General features: G+C 41.4%; 1 protein-coding gene across 4 annotated transcripts in view; it reads left to right on the forward strand.

The window, feature by feature from the left end:
• CALCR (calcitonin receptor) overlaps window positions 1–25,815 on the forward strand; it is a 261,199-nt gene that overhangs the window by 167,782 nt on the left and 67,602 nt on the right. For all 4 annotated transcript variants that reach the window (XM_074945913.1, XM_074945912.1, XM_074945915.1 and 1 more), the window contains exon 7: window positions 6,839–6,965. In XM_074945913.1, the coding sequence (XP_074802014.1) occupies window positions 6,839–6,965 (127 nt within the window). The remainder of the gene's footprint in view (window positions 1–6,838; window positions 6,966–25,815) is intronic.

Genomic DNA, 25,815 nt, shown 5'->3' on the forward strand with positions numbered 1-25,815 from the left:
GCCAATGCTCAAACCACTGAGCTATCCCTTCCCTCCTCCTCCCCACAGCACAACACAACCAAAACTAATCGTAGGACAACTGCAAATTTCAAAGACTAGTTAAATATTTCCAAATCTGCGTGATAAAAAGCCACTCAGAAAAGCTTTCTCCACTCCACACCACAACAAAAGCATGACAATTTTAAAAGTATGTCTGCATCAGAACAAGTAATGCACACAATTATATCCTACTGGAATTTCAGTTCCAGAATAAGTTTGCATCTTTCAAGAGCTGAACAGAAAGAAAGCAACATCAAAACCAATGAAGCTAATTGCAAAACATATATATAGAAGACTTCAAGAGTATGGAAAACAGGAAATATGACAAACATCTTTTTCTCTAAAAAGGTTCTTATACAGTGCATAAGAAAGAGTAATTGCACAATAATGACAATCAGTAGTAATTAAAAATCTGCCAGCTTTTTATTATAAACCCGTATTTATTTGGAGATGATAATTTAGTCTTAAAACTTCACGTCAGGCTAAAACAAACCATCCATTAGTTATGCTGGTGCACAAACCAGGATGATTTGGTGTGACAAGGTGCCATATCATTTTCAGTATTTTTAGTACTGGGAAGTGATTGAAAGCCAATTTGGAAGCAGTCAAGGAAGTTCTGTTGGGAGAGTAGGTCAAAAAGGTGGGAAAAAATCTTGCTCTCCAAATCTGTCAAAGAAAATCATGTTGAAGATGAGATGGTAGTTTAATCAGTGAAGAGACAGGAGTGGAGGAGGGATAGAAAGATAGAGTAGTTTTGTTTATGAGGGAGAGAGAGAGACCCACTGGCATGGACTATTTAATGATTGATGGCAGTGATTTGAAATACATGGGTAGCGAGGCAATAGTTCTACACAGCTAAAGATCTAATCTTAGATATCTGTCCCTTACCTTTGTTTACAGCTTCTAGACAGCTTGATGAAGGGTAGGTACGTTAGAAGGATAGACGTTAGAGGTGTACAAGGGAGAAAACTGTTTCTTTTAGATAAAATTGTGCTCAATTTAAAATGTGTTAATTTTGCTTGCGTTTCTTTGATCCAAATTTCACCTGCATATATATTGGTAATATCCAAAGCATATGGGTCAGCTCCTCAATTAGTGTAAATCAACTTATCTTCTTTGAGATCTTCGGAGCTATGCCACTAGCTGAGAATATGGCCCTGAGTCTAATAGACATACTAATAGAACTATAAAGATATATAAGAAAAAAACACTTTTTGTTTGAATTTGCAAATTCTTATCCAATTCTAAAGTGACTAAACTTTGAATTTGTTTTACAAAATTCAGACAAAGGTATTAAAGGAGAGCTGAGAAGGAACATGGGTATGAAAACTGTATTTACTATGAGAAAAACTGCTCAGTATTTTGTAAACTATTCACTTTACTGGCACTTTTGTGATAGGGCAAGATTCCTCTCTCTCTCTCTTATAGTTATAAACAGCGGCTCTATGAAGGCCAGTACTAGGCATTTGTCTATTCTTTAACTTTCTAATGCAGTGTCACAAAATTCTACTCTCCCACTCATCCTGGGAGACCAGTTTTTTTAAGGCCCCAATTTGATTCTGTGAACATAGAACATAGGACTGGAAGGAATCTCCTTTATTGAATCCAGTCCCCTGCTGTTGCAGGCAATCCCGTGCTGTGCTTTGTTTAACTTGACTATCTTTAGTTTAGTTTAGTTTCAAAGGGGCTACTCACAGTAGTAAAGTTAAGCATGTGCATATGTGTTTGCAGGATCAGTGCCTTAAAGAACAACTAAAATATAATTAGTCTTTTCAGTACCATTATGCTCAGATAATGTGGGTGATAAGATTTTGTGCCTGGTAAATTTTTGCAAGGCAGCACTAATGTATATGTGAGTTGTAGGAGTGTGGCGTTAGTGTGTTTTGTCTTAAATTGATTTGCCAGCAAAATGACTCAGAATCGAACATAGTCTCCTCACTCACCACACCACCATGACTGTAAATTGCTTTCATTGTTGGCTTCTTTTCTTTTCTGTCCTAAAGACAACTGTAATTATCCTGTCGTATGTAGGAGTGAACTTCAGCGTTCCAACCCCTGCAAGAGCATGTTCATTTATATAACATACCAAACTAAAGTGAGATACCAATATTATATGATAAGGCTTTTTCATTTTAGACTCCGGGACATGCCATTTTATATAGAAAACCGCAAATCCTATCTTTACCCAGGGGACTAGTTCCATTGAAGTTCTTACTCGCACAAGTAAGGTATACAGGATTTTACCTCCAACAGAAAACATCCAGCAATTTCAAATTATTTTATTACCTCAGTGAGAGGGAAAGGACATGATTTGCATACACTGCTCTCAATTACTCTGTGATTTTTATGTATCCCAGGATTTCTAGTAAAAAAAACAAATCCAAAATTTGCCCATTGGAGAATCAACTCTAACCAAATCACCAACTTGATTTTGCAAGTTCTGACTAACCACAGTAATAAAACTGTGATCTTCAAGAACTCTTGCCCTCCTCCACCATGATATGTAATGCAGGATCTAGTCATTCATTTCTTATGTGCCTTGTCTTCAACAAGAGTTTACAGTTCAGTAAGAAGGAATGGTTGATGAGGCCCCTGTTCTCAACAGCATTTCTATTTCCCAAGCTAGTGCTTCTCTGAACTAAAATTTCCAGTTTTGAAAGCACAAAATTTCATTGATTTCCACCTGTTTCTTTATCTCACTCCAGTAATTTAAAACAAAGCACTTTTCAATACACTAATTCAATTACTTCATTTAGTCAGCTAGGAAGATAAGGAATCATGGAAAACCACACAAGGTATAGTTTCATGCCTGGATATTTGGATCTTAAAATCTTCTAGGATCTTTGTGCTGCTCTGTAAATAAGCCATGTGAACCTTTGGTTAAAAGAATGAAAGTACTCTAGCTAAAAGTCTAGGACCAAAAAGTTGACCTACTTTGAGCCTGTGCCATTGTGCCTGGGGGAAGCCTTTCAAAATTAAACTACAAATTCATCCATTTTTATTTTTAAAGCAATAGCCACTATCTCTGTGAACCTTACAAATTCTCCATACACATTTTTCCTCAGGTCTGTATCAGCAGCAGTAGTTCATGTACAAACACATTGGCTCAGAGCTACAGCTTTGTCAGAGCTTTTTTAAAGCCACTTTTTTGTTCTCCTGCTCCCCAGACTGCTAGGGGCTAGTCCAGGCACTGGTAGAAGATTTAGGGCTATTTTAAATTAGGCAGAATTGCCACAGGCCTCAAGAGGCCATTCCACAGCTGGCTATAGGGAGAAAGAAGTACACTCTGGCCATGGCAGCTCCCTCCTTGAACTCTTCCCCTATATCATAGCCAGGAGAGTGAGCTGTGTAAAGCCAGCTATATCACCTGGGAATTCTTCCACACCAGGGAAATTCCTAGTTGATGATATAAATCAGCTTTCTGACCTCTTTGTGCCATTGGAGCAATGCAAAAGGGCTGAAGCCCAGACCAGTTACGGCCATCTGTTCTTCATTCTGTGCAGACATCAATCGATGCAAAATCAAAGCTGTTTTGGTATGACAGGACACTATATAAATGTAAGTTGTTGTTAGTATAAGTTCATTCCTCCATTCTCTCCATTTCAAAACTATGGTGAAAAATCAGTGTTTGTAAAAAACGGCAAAATTAGATGAGGATGAAGAAAGTGTTTCAAACTTACAAACAATAAAAAATGAAATGATAAACATCGTTTAATAAGGTCTTTTAAGTACACTAAGTACTGTCCCTGAGCAAAATACCATCATTCTCTTCAACAAAGCATTATCTTAATGTGCCACTTGAAATTACCTAGGGCACAAGTAGTCTTTCTTTTTTACATTAAATATTTAGTGCACTTCAGGAACATAATGTTACAACTACTTGTTCATGTCATCCTACTCCACTAATACCACCAGAGTTGTCGGTTACCATTAAAGTCCACATTTGCTAACAGTTACCTTACAATGGTATCCACCACTGCCACAGTATTCTCCTTCTCTTAGGGCTAGTCTACATTTACCGGTAGATCGGCACTGCTGCAATCAATGCAGCAGGTGTCAATTTAGCGGGTCAAGTGAAGACCCGCTAAATCGATGGGAGAGCACTCTCAGATAGACTCCAGTAATCCAGCACTCTGAGAAGAGTAAGGGAAGTCAACAGGAGAGTGTCTCCCGTTCACACAGTGCGGTAATTCAACCTAAACTACGTCAACTCCGGTTACGTTATTCACGTAACTGGAGTTAGGTTAACTTACTGCAGTAATATAAACAAGGCCTTAGAAAAGATGACATTTCTAGCGATTGAGTAGTTACAGTGGGCACATGTTGACATCTGTATAGTTTCTACTGCAGTTGTATCTGATTATCTGTTTTTGGGGGGGTTTTTGGGAGGGTTGTGATGATGTGTGCATAGGTATGATGGTAATAATACCATCAAATCCATCAAGATATTAAGGGAAGAAGCAACATTTCTAATGCCTAGGGCACAGGACTGGGAATCAGGACTCCTTGTTTCTAATGATAGCTCTTTGACTGACCCACTTTCCAGCCTTGCATATCCATTTGACTTCTCTGCGCTGGTATAGCCATCTCTCAGATTTGTATTTAACTAGCTCACAGAAGTTTCCTGAGCCTTAACTAATTAGTGTTTGTGAAGTGCTTCAAAATCCTTGGATGAAGTGTACTACAGCGTAAGTGCAAAGCATTAATGCTATCTGGAATCTCCATTGCTTACTTCACCATCGAGACCCAGTTTTAAGTCACAGAAATGATCATTAAAATGATCATCATTAGAAAACAGGAAGAGGCACTTCAGAAATTCTTCAGAACTAGTGGCAGTAAAACTACACTAGTACAGCAGGCAGCTGGCAGCCTACTGGGTAAGAAAGCTTGTGAGAGCATATCACAAGAATCCTGTGCAAATTCTACTGGCTACATTTTCCTTTTTCAACTGACGTCCAAATATGCAAGGTCTTTGGGGGATAAGGGTGTGTGGAAAAAGAGAATAAAATTACTTTTTATTCTGAAATGCTACTTTTAGTCATGTTTTGGCACTTAGACCCCACATGGTCGATGATTTGAACTATGCTAGAGAGAAGGACAGGCAAACAGAGAGTAGCACCAGAAATTTGGATTGAAGTAATAGAGACTGTGCAAGACAGCTTGGCTTTAGACTCTGTGCAAGACAGCTTGCATGTGTGGCTGTTAAGTGAACATGAGCTCAAGTTCCCTCATACATCCACAGTCCTTCACTGCCAGACACATTTTTTCCCTACTTTGGGACTATGTGGTGTCTTGGCTGTTGGCAGTGGCTGCACTACCTAAAGGGATATAGTGATTCAGTAGTGACTGGTACTATATTTACCATTTCTGGGTGACCCTGTGAGCTAGAAGCGAGAGCTTTCTAACCCTGGACCAAATAACAGGTGTGGCACTCATTGCACTTATGTGACTCCTGTGCAAAACAAATTCATTCCAATAAACTCTCACCCCTGAGAAGCCCCAGAGGACCGGCTTTGTGACAATACTTGCAAGCCATTAAAAGAAATGACGTCACACTCTGTCCCCACAGACTAGCACAGAGGAGACCACAGCAGCAGAGTTAGTATTTCAGCGCACACTTTCTCCATGCCAACACCATGGGACTCAATGCTCTTCTTTAATTTGTGGTGTCATCTGACCCCAGTTCACAACAGGGGCCAATGCTCCTGACAGTGGCCCTCCCAGAATCACTAACAGGAAACTGGAGTTAGATCTATTAGAGTCAGTTTACTTCTTTTTTTAGACAGAGCATTCTGGATGCACACACCAACCTGTAGCATGCACATGCGTGCATGCTCGCACAGCCCCACCCATGCACGCGCGCACACACACAGACAGAGCAGTGGATTTTAAATGGAAGCCTGCCATCAGTTCAAATGGCTCCTTGTAGTGTGCAGAGTAAGAGTTCCCTCAGCTACAGTTAGCTGTTTACCTGGTTCACTTGCTGATCATTCATTTACCTAGCAGTTTTGCCTGCTCACTTTCAGTTACCATAGGGCCCCACTGAGGTTAGACCTTCTTAGTAAAGATGAGCTGAGGAGGTGATGTTTAGATTCAGATGTGAATTAGCTTTTGGCTAGAGATCAGGTCTGAGGCCAAATCAAGGCTATGGTAATGATTTGCTGGTACAGAAATATGAGCTGTTCTTGTGAGATTTTTACCCTAAATGGTGGAAATCCTGCAAAAAGCAGCAAATCATCTAAGATTTCAGCCACATCTGAACAGAAAAAGAGGCCTATTCTGGTGCGTGATCTGAGCTGGAACCATGCAGGATACGAAACCAAATCTCCCTGAAATTGAAGGGGATTCCAGTCCCAGGTTCCCACCCTGGCTCATCACTAATTCCTAAAGTATCAACTAATTTTTATCTGAATGTTTGAGATATTCAGTTTCCAGAGAGCAGTTCCTTGAAAACAGTATTCCTTCTGTTCAGAATTTGCATTCATGCACATCTGTAATAATTATTAGGGTTCTGCTTCACCACTTAACATTTCTGGTGCTGTGAAAAAACCAACCTCTAGGGTACTGAATCTAAGCTGATAGCTCCTCACAGCATGGTCTGGAAAGCATGTGGTGCTAAACAGGTGTAAAAATAAAAAAATAAAAACTTTGCTGTGTCCCATGGCTGCAATGCTAGGCATGTGTTTTCTGACTGACTGTTGCCAAAGGGCATTCTTGAGAAACAGTTGCCAGTATGTGCTTGTTAAAGTGACATCAGAATAAAAGCACTGATTTACAACTTGTGGTACATATTTTTCAGGAGCCTCAGCTGTCAAAGGATAACACTGCATAAGAATTTGTTTTTCTCCTACGTTCTTAACTCTGTGTTTACCATCGCCCACCTCATCGCAGTAGTGCCTAATCCAGGCCTTGTAAAAAGGGATCCCGTAAGTATTTAATTATTCCTTTCTTTTACAGAACATAGCTAAACAAATCCACCATGGATACGTTTGTAAACGATAGCCTTGCAGTGCACTAGGTCAAAAATACAGGACCAAATTCAGAGAGACTTACACAAGCATATCTCCCATTGGCAGATACTTGCTCAATAAGAATCTCAGAATTTGTCCTGAGGAGTATAAGGCTTTGAAAGTAAAGTAATTCTGTTAGCAGCATGGCCTTGCTGGAATGTTGAGAGAGAATTTGCACAATCCATTGAGCTAGAGTTCCAGGACTTCATCGGTACAGTTCAGCAGGGAGCTCAAAAGTTAAATCACTTTTCTGTCTCTCTGATCCTGGCCTGCAGTCCTATTCCCAGCATAGAGTGACTCTACTTTACATTGGCTAACAATGGCTCCTGAAGGGTAGAGTGGCCCTGCCTATGCGCCCTTTCTCCCAGACATGCCCTCTATCAGAGAGTGGGGATGGGAAGTAAAGTGGCCACCATATGGCTCTATAATCCTTGGGGACTTCCCCAGGCAGGGGAACTCTTGGGGCACCAATCCACTGGGATTCTGGGTGCTTTGTACTGTTGAAGCAGGGACCAGTATCCAGTCCAGTTTTCACTGTTTACCAAACTCTTCCCAGTAGCCAATAAAGCAAGGTACAAGCTCAGTTCATTTTCAGTACCATTAGTCCTCTTTAGGTAGATGAAGGAGCTCTGCATATTGTTGGACTCTGCCAGTCCATCAGCTGATAAATATTTCAAAAATTTGTGTTAAACACAAATGGCCTGAGTCTGACCTTACTCACATTAGGAGTAACTCACCCCAGTCCGATAGAGCTGCAGTAGCATACACTGATACAGAATGTCAGGCCTGTGATCTCTAAAGTTATGTCATAACATTTATCAGTTTGTCTTCTAGTAGGATATTTAAATTATGGCTTAATCATTTCTCTAGATCTAAGTTTCAAAAAGCGATTAAATACTATCACGGTATTACCTTCTTATATGCATCTTTCAACATGTGCTACCAGTTAATCAAGATAATTAAAGTAGTATGTGAACAGACTACAGAAAAATCTGATCCGTTTCAGGGGCCATCTGGAGATTAAAAAATAGAACAGAAAAAGAAATCAAACACATTTCATTCTACCTTACTGCATATTTTGTTTCCATATTCCTATGTTTCCATTTTACGCAAAGGGTATGATAAAAATACTCTTGATATTTGAAGATGAAGATCTCGTACATGATAAGCAAAGCATTAACATCAGGCTGCTGAAATTTAAGTAGGAATAATTACCTCAAGCTCAGGTTAAAAAATGATACTTCCTGGCAGAAGAGGTAAATTATCTAAATCAGAGTACTTTTTAATAAATGTTGAGGTCACAGCTAGAAGGTTTGTGCATTGAGAGTTACTGATGTATAAAGGAGACATGAGGCAAATATATGTAGATATTTAGGACCAGCTCCTCATTTGGGATCAAATCCTGGCCCAGAAGTCAATGGAAAAGCTCCCATTTACTATAACATGCCAGGGTTTCTTGGTGTAAGGTGGCATCGCTGTATTGAAGTTAATTGAGATACATTAGTTTGCACTGGCAATCTGGCCCTTAGTAACTATGATGATGAGTGCTACAGGAATCATAGAATCATAGAATCATAGAATATCAGGGTTGGAAGGGACCCCAGAAGGTCATCTAGTCCAACCCCCTGCTCGAAGCAGGACCAATTCCCAGTTAAATCATCCCAGCCAGGGCTTTGTCAAGCCTGACCTTAAAAACCTCTAAGGAAGGAGATTCTACCACCTCCCTAGGTAACGCATTCCAGTGTTTCACCACCCTCTTAGTGAAAAAGTTTTTCCTAATATCCAATCTAAACCTCCCCCATTGCAACTTGAGACCATTACTCCTCGTTCTGTCATCTGCTACCATTGAGAACAGTCTAGAGCCATCCTCTTTGGAACCCCCTTTCAGGTAGTTGAAAGCAGCTATCAAATCCCCCCTCATTCTTCTCTTCTGCAGACTAAACAATCCCAGCTCCCTCAGCCTCTCTTCATAAGTCATGTGCTCTAGACCCCTAATCATTTTTGTTGCCCTTCGCTGGACTCTCTCCAATTTATCCACATCCTTCTTGTAGTGTGGGGCCCAAAACTGGACACAGTACTCCAGATGAGGCCTCACCAGTGTCGAATAGAGGGGAACGATCACGTCCCTCGATCTGCTCGCTATGCCCCTACTTATACATCCCAAAATGCCATTGGCCTTCTTGGCAACAAGGGCACACTGTTGACTCATATCCAGCTTCTCGTCCACTGTCACCCCTAGGTCTTTTTCCGCAGAACTGCTGCCTAGCCATTCGGTCCCTAGTCTGTAGCGGTGCATTGGATTCTTCCATCCTAAGTGCAGGACCCTGCACTTATCCTTATTGAACCTCATCAGATTTCTTTTGGCCCAATCCTCCAATTTGTCTAGGTCCTTCTGTATCTTATCCCTCCCCTCCAGCGTATCCACCACTCCTCCCAGTTTAGTATCATCCGCAAATTTGCTGAGAGTGCAATCCACACCATCCTCCAGATCATTTATGAAGATATTGAACAAAACCGGCCCCAGGACCGACCCCTGGGGCACTCCACTTGACACCGGCTGCCAACTAGACATGGAGCCATTGATCACTACCCGTTGAGCCCGACAATCTAGCCAGCTTTCTACCCACCTTATAGTGCATTCATCCAGCCCATACTTCCTTAACTTGCTGACAAGAATACTGTGGGAGACCGTGTCAAAAGCTTTGCTAAAGTCAAGAAACAATACATCCACTGCTTTCCCTTCATCCACAGAACCAGTAATCTCATCATAAAAGGCGATTAGATTAGTCAGGCATGACCTTCCCTTTGTGAATCCATGCTGACTGTTCCTGATCACTTTCCTCTCATGTAAGTGCTTCAGGATTGATTCTTTGAGGACCTGCTCCATGATTTTTCCAGGGACTGAGGTGAGGCTGACTGGCCTGTAGTTCCCAGGAATAGCAAAGATAGATACTTATGACTTCAGTGGGACTCCGTATAAGTACAAAGATCTGTCCATGAAGAGCACCCTGCAAGATTGGGGCCTTAATTAGTGTCTTAAATTAGAGGAAATTCTTTAGATTGGATCATACTTGAAAAGGAAACATATATACAAAGAAATTTACCTGGCCAGTACATTTCTGGCTTTCCACTGCTGTTACTGAAGATATTCATATGACTAAGCTCCAATTCAGCAAAGAATGTAAGCACATGATTAATTGCTTTGATGAATCAGAGCCTTATTCTGTGCCTTCTCCCTCACCATTAACTCTTCTTCTGCCTGATCCAGCAGTGAACTGCTCCCTAGTAGATAAGACATAAAACTAGAAGTCAGAAGACCTGAGTTCTTCTACTGACTAACAGGGTGATGTTGGGTGAGTCACATAACCCTTGAGTGTCTCAATTTCCATGTCTTTAAAAATAGGAAGGTAACAGAATTTATTTGCAAAGCACTTCAAAATCTATGGTTAAAGAGCTCCCCACAAGTACTAAGCAATACATTATTTTATTATTATTATTCTATTCTTCTCATACCATATGGCTGGGAAGAGAAAATGACCATTTGGGGGCATGTTCTCAAAAAATAATGAAAATCTTTTGAAAATGTAATAAATGTATGTTTAAATCACACCAGAAATATTCCTGTTCACTTTTCACTTCGTAGTAATTTAACAAAGCAAATAAAGGTTTTATATATTGCTTTGATTTATATTTGTTACACCTGCCATTTTTTAAAAGTCCATTTCAGATGATTGCTTCCTACTTTTTGTAGTTTGCAATGTTTGTCCTCATTTCTCCTGTGGTTCTTCCCAGCTTGATGGACACATGGGTTAGTGCATCTCATGCATCAGAAATACGCAGGCATACATATCATAGTGTGGAGGAGGAATTGCTATACCAATGGGAATTTCAAACAGTCACAGATATCCATTATTTAATGACCAGATATAGATGTGACATAGGTAGCATTTATTTATTCTGCACCGTGGAAAAATACTTTAAAAATAAATGTTATTCCACCTCATTCCTTGGGCATTTTTCCCTTCTGGAAGTTTCAGAGTAGATTTTAAATATGAGGTAGCATGGAAAAGCTACTCCCAGTGAACTCCCATATATTTATGAAGATGTCAGTAACACCAATGGAAGACAACAACAAGAAGGAAGAAAGAAGCCTGTCTTATGGATGCTGAGGGGACGAGACCAGGAAACAAGTCCTTGTTTCCCTAACCCTAAAGACCCATTCTCTTCCTACGGAGCCTTTTACTATCAAGAGACCAGGTTCCAATGCATACACCTGGACCTGGAAAGAATCTATTATACCCTGCCCCTTGGATATGTTCCTTAGCACTGATTTAAACCCATTTTGTGGCAATTCCATCAATGTAAAATGGTAAGTAAAACTGCTTCTTAAATGTATTTATTATTATGCTTTTCTTTTTCTTTTGTTCTATCTTATTATTTGATTCTATTTTTATTCTTGAATTTATGTGGACCTAAACTGATGGAAGAGAAAAAGGATACAAACCCTGGCTTCCCAGGATGAGGGGAAGAAGCAGAGCAAAGAGTCTATGGACAATCGAATAAAGAGATATAGCAGTGTATATGTGTGTATATATGTATAATGCTATGAAACTAAATTCCTTTTTTCACATTGAAACTAATGTGGCAGTTGTCAGATATCTTTGTAGCTGAAATAACCAAGAGTTTCTTTGCCACTGAGGCAAAAAATGACCAATAAAACCTTGTAAAGCGGCCATTCCGGTATTTTCTTCGTGTTGGTGACAAATGTAAAACTGGAACATTTGCACATTGTCCGAAACAGCTAAAGCCCCTCCCCCTTATCAAGCTGTTGAAAATCCTGAACACTGAGATCTGCACTTTAGCTGAAGTGCACTGGCCAGGAATGAGTGAAAAGAAAATCGAAGATGATATGATTTTTTTTCCTCAGGCTGCCCTAACAGGTTGCTCTAGCACAGGTGGGCATTGTACTTTCATCCAATGCCTGATGATTGCAGGATTGGTGAGTGATTAATGAGTGACTTAGCACCATCCGATTCTGTACCAGCTGTGGGCATCTTACCATCATCGCAGTGTAATGATCCAACCAAGGCCAACAATGTAGCTGCAGATATTTTTTTTTACCAGCAACTGTGGTCACTCTTTAATGACACTCTGGAAAGAAATGTCATCATGATACGGGGTGACTTTATTTTCCTGCATGCAAGAAAAATTACATCAGGTCGCGTACACTCAGGAAGTTTGGTATTGGGCAGAAGAACAGGAGTGTGCAGCAACTGCTGGAATTTGCAGCTGCCAACAACATGGTGATCTCTGACGGGCTCTTCCGTCAGCCAGAGATTCACAAGCAGACCTGATACCGCCCAGCTGGCTTCACTAGGACTGTTATTAATCATGTCCTCCTTAACAATCATTGGCGATTAACACTGGATGTTACAAGTTCACAGAAGTGCTGAACTTGACACTGACCATCAGCTTTTGCTAACAAAAGTGTGCCTCTGACTTCGATGACAGACAGTTAATGAGCTGAAATTAGTCTGATTCAGCCAAACACTCTTATTACAACCAAGCTATCAGACAGCTTTCCATTCTGAACCATATAAGACTATTGAAGCCTTATGGAGTGAAGTCTCACTCCCCTGTCAGTGATGTTGTTTCAGGTTATCAGTGCTGACCTCTGCCAGCTTAGTGATGGGGCCCCAGCCCTTCAAATGACATGTAAGAGTCAGGGAGTAAATGCTCACAGCTGTTGGCGCTAAGTGAAAAACAAGACTACCATTTGAGTCTTCAAAGACACGTGTTTCAGAGTAACAGCCGTGTTAGTCTGTATTCGCAAAAAGAAAAGGAGTACTTGTGGCACCTTAGAGACTAACCAATTTATTTGAGCATGAGCTGTAGCTCACGAAAGCTTATGCTCAAATAAATTGGTTAGCCTCTAAGGTGCCACGAGTACTCCTTTTCTTTTTGCGAATACAGACTAACACAGCTGTTACTCTGAAACCTGTCATTATGCAATGCACTGCATTTAGCCGTATGGAGTGGAAATCTATCAACTGCATGAAAAAACTTGTACAGATACAGACAGACATCATCTTCCTTTCCAAATGCAAACAATGGACAAAGATGTGTATGGAGAGCAAAAGCAAAGGCTGAGTGGGTTCAACTTTGGAAGGAAGTTTACTACTAGCTACCACTCCCTATTCAACTTTGCGGTGTTTGCAAGGGAATGTGGCACCAGCTTCTCCAGTAAAGAATTGGGCTGGCAGCATCAGCCAGAGTCTGCAGAATCAATTGTATTGATGGGAAGACCATGTCATGATGCTCTTCAATTGTCCATCACCTGCAGTCCCTCTTCCACTTAAGGTGACCAGATAGCAAGTGTAAAAAATCGGAAGAGGGGATGGGGGGTAATAGGTGCCTATATAAGAAAAAGCCCCCTAAATTGGGGTTGTCCCTATAAAACCGGGACATCTGGTCACCCTACTTCCACTTGAAGAGGGGAAGGAAGTCACAGTAGAGCCACTTTCCTTCAACCAAGAAGGGATCTGGACCACAGTCCATGAGCTGAAGTCTGGGAAGGCACCAGGGGTTTGTAACATTACCCCTGAGATGCTGAAGACACATGACAGTATTATTGTACCACCATTCTGCTTTGGGATCTTTAATAAGCGAATGACATTGTCTTGTTGGCTCAGTTTGGTGAATCACTGTAACTAGTGGCTGATCTAGTCAGGCAAGAAGTTGCATGCATTGGACTGGTTATTAATCCAGATAAAACTAAGTCCCGGCCATTACCATCCAACAGCCTCCAGCTCCAGATTACAACCAGGTCATGTTAACCTGTCCGGATGGGACCTCAAATATGTAGCAGCCCTCAAATATTTTGGCTGTCATAGATGGTGCTGGAGGATGCTCAAAAGATGTAGGTGCTCATATAACAGCTGCTGCTGCTGCTGCCATGTTTCATGCCTGCTCTGGGCCTGACAGCCTCCATGGATCCGTTGCAACATCAAGCTTGCTACGAAGCTGTGGATTTATAGAACCACAGTCATACCAACTCTGTTGTATGGAAGTGAGGAAGGCCAAAGAACACTGGACTAACATTTTCAATTCTCATCATATTCATCAGCTTTTCCATATCAAGTGGCAGGACAAGATTGGAAATGAGGATATTCTAAACTGAACCCAGCAACCTCCTCCCTCAGCACTTCGGTTTTGGCTGCTTTCTTGGTATAGACCCCATTGGGCACTCCTAAGAGCATTGCTTTTCAGCCAGGTATGATATCTTGGAGTCCACAGGAAGTACAGCCACTCAGTGACTCTCATAGAGGAGGGTGCACTGTGCTTTCTTCAGGACTAGCATCACATGGTCTCCTCCCCATTCCTGCACATTTTGAAGAGGCACTAGCTGGGAGCAGACCTGTCTCCAGCCCAATAATTGGGTGAGTGTGCATTGCTGATCTGCCCTGTCTAAGGAGTGCTGTGCAGGTACACCATGCCAAGTGCATTGCATGAAAAGAATTATGCCTCCAAGAGAAACCACATACCTCTTCCCCACTCCAGTCCAGCATTAGCATTGCCAACGGTGCATAAAAGGAAAGTGAAAGAACAGCACTAGAGCAAATATTCTCAATAGGTAAAAACTTTAACAACAAAATTTGTGGTATAAATAATATACCAAAAAATCATGACCAGCAGGATGCCATAAATAATCCCCCATTCACTCATTAAAAGTAGAGTCACCATCATTCAGCTCAAATGAGGTTTTCCTGTATCTGTATGAAAATATGGGGAGACACAGAAAGAAATGAACAGTGTATCATGATAAAGTGTGGAGAGGAAAGCTTATATGATTTATGGGACTAAAGTGCAATTGCCTGAGGGATAAACAGGGAATGAGAGCCAGGAAAATAAAGGTGATGGGCAATATTGAAGAAGCAGAAATAATTGTAGCTCTTTTCTGAAGGTAACTATTATCTTCCTTGTTAGCACTGCAGCAGGCATCATCTGCCTTTTCTTAGTTATGATTCTTTCTGATGTAGCCTGACAGAGTCCTGAGGAATTTTTAAAATATAATTGTTTCAGTAACCGAGCCAAAAATGAAGATCCCATTGAAGATAAATTGTAAAATTCCTATTAACTTCAGTATAACCACTGTTAGCCTCAAATTTCTGATTTGCTCAGTCTCTGCTGGACACAGCAAAGACTGGGGAGCCAGCAAGAAGTGCAGCTCCATGTAGTGGGGGTTGTTCTGTGTACTGTGTGCTGGATAATAACATGGGAGGACTCCATTTTTACTACACTAAACTGGCTCTTTATTAAAGCAACTATTCACAGAACTGCTCTATCTGCACTTTAGCATTCCTAGCTATGACTTCCTGGTGCCTCTCCATCCTAAAATCCCTGTTCCTCTTTCTAAGTTCCGTGTAGGTTGCTTATGGGGAAACCAGAGCCATTTTAAACCCCAGCATAGTTTAGATCAAACTGAGATGTGTTCTAAAATACAAACTGGCTACAACAGCCCGCAAGGGGGAATCTTCCCGCTGCAGATTGCTGAAGTTCAGTGACCTGTAGCCACACCTCTTCCAGCCTCTGGCACACCCTCTACACTAGGGGCTGAGAGATGCCTGTAGGAAGGCTATGCTGTCACCTTGCCATTTAGGAATCTCCTACTATGCCAGAGAATTCCACAGCTGACCAACTATGTGGTCTCTTTGCACTGCCAGAGGTATGCAAATGAGTCATAGTGGGGCTCAGGATTGAGCCCCATGTTTATAATTGTAGCAGTTAATTGACTTCTGTGGGACTAATTGTGTGAATAAGATAACCACAAGTGTCCTTTAGCTGTCGTAAGGAAAATATTCTCTAGGTTTTGTGCATGTCAGTGCAGGACAAATTCTGGTTTCACTTTCCCCTCATGCAAACTGTGACTGAAATCAGTGGGTTTACACCGGGTGTGAGATTGGGAAGATTGTAGTCCTTAAAGAAACACAGTCATCTGAAATTTAGCTAAAATGTAAATACTGTAAAGCAAAATAGAAATGGTTCTAATTTTGAAAAAGAATCGAATATCATAAAAAACATGTGTTTTAAAACAAATAAGCATTCCCCTTCTATGTGTGAAATCTCAGTAGGGAACAACTAAGAACAGGAATAGGAACCCAGCTATGACCGAGGTGAAACTGACTTCACTGATTTTCATTGGCCAAGGTAAACAAAAAAGGAACAAACAGCCAGATTTCAGGCCTCTACTGATTGTAGATAAGACTAGGAAAATCAAAGGGAGGGAGATGTCTAATTCACTTAGGCACTTTTGAAAATCCCAGTAGGCACCTCTCTGCATCTTTAGGTGCCTAAATACCTTTGTCAATCTGCACTGCCAATCCCGCTTTTGCATTTCTCGCAGAGACAGTTGCTCAGTCGGACATCAAACAGCTGGCAGTGGCCTTGGTCAGTCTCCCATGGTTTTCTTTTAACTACCTTGACTTGTTCTGTCTGCAGGGAGGGAAAAAATGGTTAGGCTGAGAATTTGGGTTCAGACTGAAAAGTTCACAGGTGAATGCCATTCTGTTTATGTTCGTGCATAGAACACCACTGTCCTGCACAGACTGCATGCTAGGTTGGTTTCTCCTTCATTCAGAGGTACTTTGTGTCATTCCATTTTACACAGCTTCCAACTCACACCAGGCTTCACAGCCTCACTCCTACCAATCCTGTTCATAGGATCCGTGGCTGGGACTCCCTTTAGAGCCTATAAACACTTACATTGAAATTGTGTACTGTGGACAGGTATTTGAAAAGTCCCCTTTGCGGGTGAAAAACTTTGGTATCTGGCTATGCTATGATTCTCGTAGTGGAACCCACAATATGTACATGGAATACAGGGACTTGACAACTGCTGGTGCTGTTACACAGTGCTACCATGATATGGGTGCCCACCATCGTGCCCGTACTCACTCTGTTCAGATCATGAAGGTTGAGGAGATTGCTGCTAGCAAGTGCCGTAGACCTGCAGTCAAGCAATTCCGTGATTCAAAAATCAAGTTCCCTCTGCCACACACAGTTCTGCGTCGTCAACACAAACCATGTTTCACCACCAAGAGACCAAATACATTCTTCTAAATGCAAAAACATTCTGTTTGCTCTGTGTTACAATAAAATTCTTATTGGGGAAACACAATTGAAGAAATTGAAGGAAGGAGGATTTGCTGCAGAGAACTATAAAGTCCATCCCGAAGAGGCCAACTGTGCTGTTTTCACAGCACTCCAACCACTGCTAGCAAAAGGAGCAAAGTGTTGCTCTTAGGAATTCCAGCTGAGACTCCAGCATGGCAGGGCAGAGCAGAGGGCTGCTCTTTTTTATGCTTTCTAATTTTGAAACCAAAACAAAAGAGCTGTGCCTTAATTTTGCAGTTGCCCCAGAATAATTGCTAATGAAATGTAGAAATAAGATGTTCAAATCCAATTAGTTTCCTTCTCCCAAGCTAGTTTACCAAGACAAGCCTGCAAGCAGAGTTAGATGAATCAGGGCTCGTAGGCTGCCATCGGTCCCATATCCCCAGTGACAGCTAGCCTGCTTTTAATTAGCCTTTGTCTGTAGGTATAGAAGAGCAGCATGTATTTCAGTGGCACATGTTTCTTTCCTGACACCACAAATGCTGGCACCATCTTTCAGAATGGGAACTAGTGTTGTTTTGAACCTCCTTGTAAAAATTATTTGCACACAGCTGATTCCCATTCCCAAACCAAGCAGGAAAATAAACCCACTTAAAATATTGTTGAGGGTTCAAGACAAACCAACCCAGCTAAGGAGATTTTAAGTTAAGGATACCACAGTGTCCTTACCAATCTGAGCCCTGCCCTGTGCTTCATCATCATTATGGCTCAGGTTGGGAGTAGTATCTGTGCAACCATACAACCTGGGAAGAAGCATCCCATATGTTTGTGTGGCTGCACAGGAGCTGTTCACAGCTGAACTTCTAAGAAGGGGGCAGGGTCCTGGCCCACAAAGCAGGGCTGACACACCAAGGGGAGCAATCTATTCCACTGACCTCACCTTCGATGGAGCATGCTGCATTCTCCCTGTGCACAAAGAGTAGCACCAAAGAGATCATGCTGCCCTAGGAGCTGTGGCTTAAAAGCCACAGTCTAGCTGTGTAACAGTTAAGGCCCTTCTACACTGGAGTCTCAGAGCACTGGGGAATCTTTCATGACCACACCCTGGTCCCATGTGCAAAGCATGAATTAACGTGTTATGTGAAGGATACCTCCATAGGAGTCGAGGGAAGAGAATCCTTCTCTACCCCATGAGACCAGTAGTAATGGTGGCTGCTGGCCTAGATTCCCCCTGTATGGGTTGTTCTGCACAGCCCCCACCTTCCAAACAACCACAGAGGCAGGTGCTGCAGAGCAGGACTCTGTGGCATGCAGGTAGAGTGGAATACCCTGCTCTGTTCAGCTTCTCCCTTCAAGCACAACCAAACCACAATGGTTAGACTGCACTAAGGGCCTACTGTGCTCGTGGAGGGAAGGCAGGATTTGGCTCCAATTGTGTCGTGACCCATCCTTCCCACAGCAGGCCTCAGTTATGGATTATGTGGCGGCCTGAATGTAGAATTTCTTCAAGAGCTTACCTCTGTGCCTTAACATGAATGGAGGGTCATTTCCAAGGAAGTGTCTGCCAGCAATAAACTCAGGGCCTAATTCACCACTGCATTGCTCCAGTTTTACTCTAGTGTGACTGAATTCATTGGAACTACACTGGCATAAAACTGGAGTAACTCAGCAGTGAGTCATCCTAGTCAGCCTCTCATAGTTTATCCTAGGAATGAACAATTATCCCTGTTACCTAAAACTTAACACAATTAGCACTGATGAAGATGCAGCGTGAATACCGAATTGACATATTGAAAACAAAAAGAATGTATTTTCTCCCTCATGTATGAATATACTATTAAAAATGAATGTACTGTTTCCCTGGGTGGAATAATATTTTCATTAATTTTTGAAGACAGATTTGTAAAGGATTAAACAGCATAAAAAGAAAGAAGTAATTCTCGTTTATCCCCAAGATTTTATATTCTTGTTAATTTCTTCATAACTTTTGTATAAAAAATTTAGAGTTACATTTCACCCCGTCAGTATCAAATTCCCTTTTCAGGTAGCAATTCCATGCTAAGTAGTGAGATAGTGACCAGCAGTATGCAACTTGTAGGATCCAAGTATTAATGATAAAAGGCCATTTGCAGCATATGTAGACAGCACTTCAGTAAAGAGCATTAATCAGTTGGATTCAGCTTGTAAACATATCATGTAGCTACCCTTCATGAGAAAGATTCAGACTTTCTCAAGAAAATTATTAGGGGTGCTTTTTCAATAGAAAGGCAATACCAAATTAATTAGCTGATAGCAGGGGAGAAAAAAACGCTATTATTTTGCGTCAGATTCTACTACCATACCATTGCAGGCCTTACTTTATGAGTATTTCTATTGAATTCTCTCCTAAGGCAGAGTCTTAGTTCAGTCATCTCTGTAGATTTCAACTATCATAGTATCACAAAGAGAGGGATTATATTCTCTCTCATAAATTCCATGACCTGTGTTATGTTCAATGGCCTGTGTTATAGAGGAGGTCAGACTAGATTATTGCGGTGGTCTATGAATCTATGAATGTCTTTCAGGTAGCCAAGTCCCAAATCATTCTTTGTCAAAACAACATTTGATATTTCACCTACATCTAATGAGAAACCAGTACGGATCCCATAGCACTACAGTAACATGTTCCTGAGATGTAACATCCTAATCACTTTCTTCATAAATGTAACTCTAAATGATCTTATGTTGTAGCCCCATGTTATGTGAATTGCAGTGTCTAATCATAAAGTGATAAAGGCATGGAGAACTCTAGCAGTCTCTGAGAGAGAGGCTACAACTTTCCTGCCAAGTGTAGGTGAAAACAGCAGTCTTGACCACAGCTGCCACATAAGAACATAAGAATGGCCATACTGAGTCAGACCAAAGGTCCATCCAGCCCAGTATCCTGTCTGCCGACAGCGGCCAATGCCAGATGCCTCAGAGGGAGTGAACCTAACAGGTAATGATGAAGTGATCTCTCTCCCGCCATCCATCTCCACCCTCTGACAAACAGAGACTCGGGGCACCATTCCTTACCCACCCTGGCTAATTGCCATTAATGGACCTAACCTCCATTAATTTATCCAGTTCTCTTTTAAACCCTGTTATAGTCCTAGCCTTCACAACCTCCTCAGGCAAGGAGTTCCACAGGTTGACTGTGCGCTGTGTAAAAAAGAACATCCTTTTATTTGTTTTAAACCTGCTGCCCATTAATTTCATTTGGTGGCCCCTACTTCTTATATTATGGGAACAAGTAAATAACTTTTCCTTATTCACTTTCTCCACACCACTCATGATTTTATATACCTCTATCATATCCCCCCTTCGTCTCCTCTTTTCCAAGCTGAAAAGTCCTAATCTCTTTAATCTCTCCTCATATGGGATCCGTTCCAACCCCCTAATCATTTTAGTTGCCCTTCTCTGAACCTTTTCTAATGCTAGTATATCTTTTTTGAGATGAGGAGACCACATCTGTACGCAGTATTCAAGATGTGGTCGTACCAGGGGTTTATATAAGGGCAATAAGATATTCTCCATCTTATTCTCTATCCCTTTTTTAATGATTCCCAACCTCCTGTTCGCTTTTTTGACTGCCGCTGCACACTGCATGGACATCTTCAGAGAATTAGCCACGATGACTCCAAGATCTCTTTCCTGATTAGTTGTAACTAAATTAGCCCCTCTCATATTGTATGTATAGTGGGGTTATTTTTTCCAATGTGCTTTACTTTACATTTATCGACTTTAAATTTCATTTGCCATTTTGTTGCCCAATCACTTAGTTTTGTGAGATCTTTTTGAAGTTCTTCACAGTCTGCTTTGGTCTTAATTATCTTGAACACTTTAGTATGTCTGCACACTTTGCCACCTCACTATTTACCCCTTTCTCCAGATCATTTATGAATAAGTTGAACAGGATTGGTCCTAGGACTGACCCTTGGGGAACACCACTAGTTATCCCTCTACATTCTGAAAATTTACCATTTATTCCTAACCTTTGTTCCCTGTCTTTTAACCAGTTCTCAGTCCATGAAAGGATCTTCCCTCTTATCCCATGACAACTTAATTTACGTAAGAGCCTTTGGTGAGGGACTTTGTCAAAGGTTTTCTAGAAATCTAAGTACACTATGTCCACTGGATCCCCCTTGTCCACATGTTTGTTGACCCCTTCAAAGAACTCTAATAGATTTGTAAGACATGATTTCCCTTTACAGAAACCATGTTGACTTTTGCCCAACAATTTATGTTCTTCTATGTGTCTGACAATTTTATTCTTTACTATTGTTTCAACTAATTTGCCCGGTACGGACGTTAAACTTACTGGTCTGTAATTGCTGGGATCACCTCTAGAGCCCTTTTTAAATATTGGCGTTTCATTAGCTATCTTCCAGTCATTGGGTACAGAAGCTAATTTAAACGACAGGTTACAAATCATAGTTAATAATTCCACAGTTTCACATTTGAGTTCTTTCAGAACTCTTGGGTGAATGCCATCTGGTCCCGGTAACATGTTACTGTTAAGTTTCTCAATTAATTCCAAAACCTCCTCTAGTGACACTTCAATCTGTGACAATTCCTCAGATTTGTCACCTACAAAAGACGGCTCAGGTTTGGGAATCTCCCTAACAGCCTCGGCTGTGAAGACTGAAGCAAAGAATTCATTTAGGTTCTCCGCAATGACTTTATCTTTAAGTGCTCCTTTTGTGTATCGATCGTCCAGGGGCCCCACTGGCTATTTAGCAGGCTTACTGCTTCTGATGTACTTAAAAAACATTTTGTTATTATCTTTTGAGTTTTTGGTTAGCTGTTCTTCAAACTTCTTTTTGGCTTTTCTTATTACATTTTTACACTTAATTTGGCAGTGTTTATGCTCCTTTCTATTTACCTCACTAGGATTTGACTTTCACTTTTTAAAAGATGCCTTTTTATCTCTCACTGCTTCTTAAACCACGGTGGCTCTTTTTTTAGTTCTTTTACTGTGTTTTTTAATTTGGGGTATACATTTAAGTTGGGCCTCTATTATGGTGTCTTTGAAAAGTGTCCATGCAGCTTGCAGGGATTTCACTCTAGTCACTGTACCTTTTAATTTCGGTTTAACTAACCTCCTCATTTTTGCATAGTTCCCCTTTCTGAAATTAAATGCCATAGTGTTGGGCTACTGAGGTGTTCTTCCCACCACAGAAATGTTAAATGTTATTATATTATGGTCACTATTTCTAAGCGGTCCTGTTATAGTTACCTCTAGGACCAGATCCTGCACTCCACTCAGGACTAGTTCAAGAATTGCCTCTCCCCTTGTGGGTTCCTGTACCAGCTGCTCCAAGAAGCAGTCATTTAAAGAATTGAGAAATTTTGTCTTTGCATTTTGTCCTGAGGTGACATGTACCCAGTCAATATGGGGATAATTGAAATCCCCCACTATTATTGAGTTCTTTATTTTGATAGCCTCTCTAATCTCCCTTCGCATTTCATCGTCACTATCACTGTCCTGGTCAAGTGGTTGATAATAGATCCCTATTGTTATATTCTTATTATAGCATGGAATTACTATCCATAGAGATTCTATGGAACATGTGGACTCATTTAAGATTTTTACTTCATTTGATTCTACGTTTTCTTTCACATATAGTGCCACCCTCTCCCGCACGACCTGTTCTGTCCTTCCGATATATTTTGTACCCCAGAATGATTGTGTCCAATTGATTGTCCTCACTCCAACAGGTTTGTGTGATGCCTATTATATCAATATCCTCCTTTAACAGGAGGCAGTCTCATTCACCCATCCTTCCTGTATAGGCTCCCCCACCCCAAAAGTTTCCCCAGTTCCTAATAAATCTAAACCCCTCCTCCCTACACCATCGTCTCATCCACACGTTGAGACTCTGAAGCTCTGTCTGCCTACCTGGCCCTGCGTGTGGAATTGGAAGCATTTCTGAGAATGCCACCATAGAGGTCCTGGATTTCAGTGTCTTTCCTAGCAGCCTAAATTTGGCCTCCAGGACATCTCTCCTACCCTTCTGTATGTCATTGGTACCTACATGTACCATGACCACCGGCTCCTCCCCAGCACTACACATAAGTCTATCTAGATGCCTCAAGAGATCCCCAACCTTTGCACCAGGCAGGCAAGTCACCATACTGTTCTCCTGGTCATCACAAACCCAGCTATCTATGTTTCTAATGATCGAATCTCCCATTACTAACACCTGCCTTTTCCTAATGACTGGAGTTCCCTCCCACAGAGAGATAACCTCAGTGCGAGAGGATACCCCAACATCATCTGGAAGGACAGTCCCGACTATGGGAAGGTTTCCTTCTGCACCTGTTGTCTGCTCTCCTTCCCTGAGCCTTTCATCCCCCTTAACAGCGCAGGGGTTGTCTGACCGGAGGTGGGACAAATCTACAGTGTCCCGGAAAGCCTCATCAACATACTTCTCTGCCTCCCTTAGCTCCTCCAGTTCCACAACCCTGGCCTCCAAAGCCCGTATGCTGTCTCTGAGGGCCAGGAGCTCCTTGCACCGAATGCACACACACGCCATCTGCCCATGGGGCAGGTAATCGTACATGCTGCACTGAACACCAGCTGAACATTCAGGAGCCACTGTGGCGCTAACACAATCCCCAGATTGCAAACTTGAGCAATAAACAGAGGGGACAGCCCCTCAATCAACAGTCTTGATTTAATTTACCATTTTATCTGATTGCTTATCCAAACCTCCGAGTATTATCAGTCTTCTCTGAATTGTTCCTAAACCAGCTAGCTCTCATCCATCAGCACTTGCATTCTGATAACTATACTAATCAGCATGAATTACCAGACCAGGATAACCTGCTTTTAGTATCAGCTGCCTACCCCGTGTCACCAGTCTTGTCATTCTTACATATTTCTGCCATCTAAGAAAGAGAACTGTTACTACAAGTTTTCCATTATGTATCTTTCCTCACTTGCTCTATTTTTAACAGATCCACTAAAGTCTCATAACCAGAACTTCAGCAGTGATGTGAAGTCTGTTTTCTACCTCATCCACACTGACACTCTTATCAAACACGAGAGACTCTATTTATTTTAACATTTGTATGGACTGAGTAGTGAGCTCCTGTGAGGCTGCAACTATTAAGTGGAGTGGAATGATTGTTCAAAGGACTCTGACACTAATCAAGTTCTCTGTATTTTATTGAGATGTTTACTCACTTGCCCCTTTCTCTTTGATTAATCTCAAGAGATCTGAGTAATGTGGAGTTCTGTATCTCTCCCAGTAGCTAAGAGACTTGAAGGAAGCAAGTATCCTATTTCAGATGTGTACATAAGTGACAGGAATATCTAATTACTGTTATTACAGGAGGTGACCTTGGACTTCTTTTAGCTCTGCAGCCTACTTGCTATTCTAAAAAGCAGAATACAAAGTTGATTGTATATCATTTGCCCTGAACAACACATACATGACAAAATCAGAGTTGCCCATCACATCATGCTTAAATGTTAGATTAATTAGCACAAATACTAACAGTTGACCTGGGAGTAAAGGTGGTGCTGAGTGCATTCTATGGGTTAGGTTGCCTTTCACAAACTTTCATCTGCTCTTTCAAAGCAAACCCTTTACAGAAAGGGGGGCCTTTAATGACTCTGAACTATTCTATGATTCTGCAAATACAAAAACAATACACTTAAAAATGTTACGTTGAGGCATAAATGTCAAGAATCAGATAAATCACAACAAACCTGATTTTTGTTGATGAGCTATTTAAACTAATGGACAATGGTCTAGATAATACTTAGTCCTGCCATGAGTGCAGGGGACTGGACTAGATGACCAGGATTAGGGCTTTCAAGGTCCCTTCCAGGGTCCTATGATTCTATGATGCTTTGGGAGTCGTGCTAAGAAGAATTAAATGCTAGCCTGCTAAAACTTATCAGCACAAGAAATGTTAAGCAAGGAATATTATTTTTAGCAATATCCTAAGATGCAGGAACAGATGCTTAAGTTAGCAAAATTTGATGGACTTTCCAAAAAGATCTAAGTAAATAACAGATGTCTGAAATGTATCTGTCTAAGTAAACGAGGAAATAATAGAACCAAACTGTAAAAGGGGGGGGGGCCATAAGAATGTCAATTTGTATACCATTTTCAGAACCAAGACTGGGAACATCTTGTCATCACTGGGGGGCTGGTTCTCCAGATTTTGGTAACCATGATGCCTATATCTGTAAGGCACTGTTCTGATATCTAGGGGTATGTCTACACTACGAAATTAGGTCGAATTTATAGAGGTTGTTTTTTTAGAAATTGTTTTTAAATAGTCGATTGTGTGTGTCCCCACACAAAATGCTCTAAGTGCATTAAGTGCATTAACTCAGCAGAGTGCTTCTACAGTACCGAGGCTAGCGTCGACTTCCGAAGTGTTGCACTGTGGGTAGCTATCCCACAGTTCCCGCAGTCTCCGCTGCCCATTGGAATTCTGGGTTGAGATCCCAATGCCTGATGGGGCAAAAAACATTGTCGCAGGTGGTTCTGGGTACATGTCATCAGGCCCTCCTTCCCTCCCTCCCTCTTTGAAAGCAACGGCAGACAATCATTTCGCACCTTTTTTCCTGAGTTACCTGTGCAGATGTCATACCACCGCAAGCATGGAGCCC

This window comes from Natator depressus, chromosome 2 (genome assembly GCF_965152275.1).
Source record: "Natator depressus isolate rNatDep1 chromosome 2, rNatDep2.hap1, whole genome shotgun sequence".
Lineage (NCBI taxonomy): Eukaryota > Metazoa > Chordata > Testudines > Cheloniidae > Natator > Natator depressus.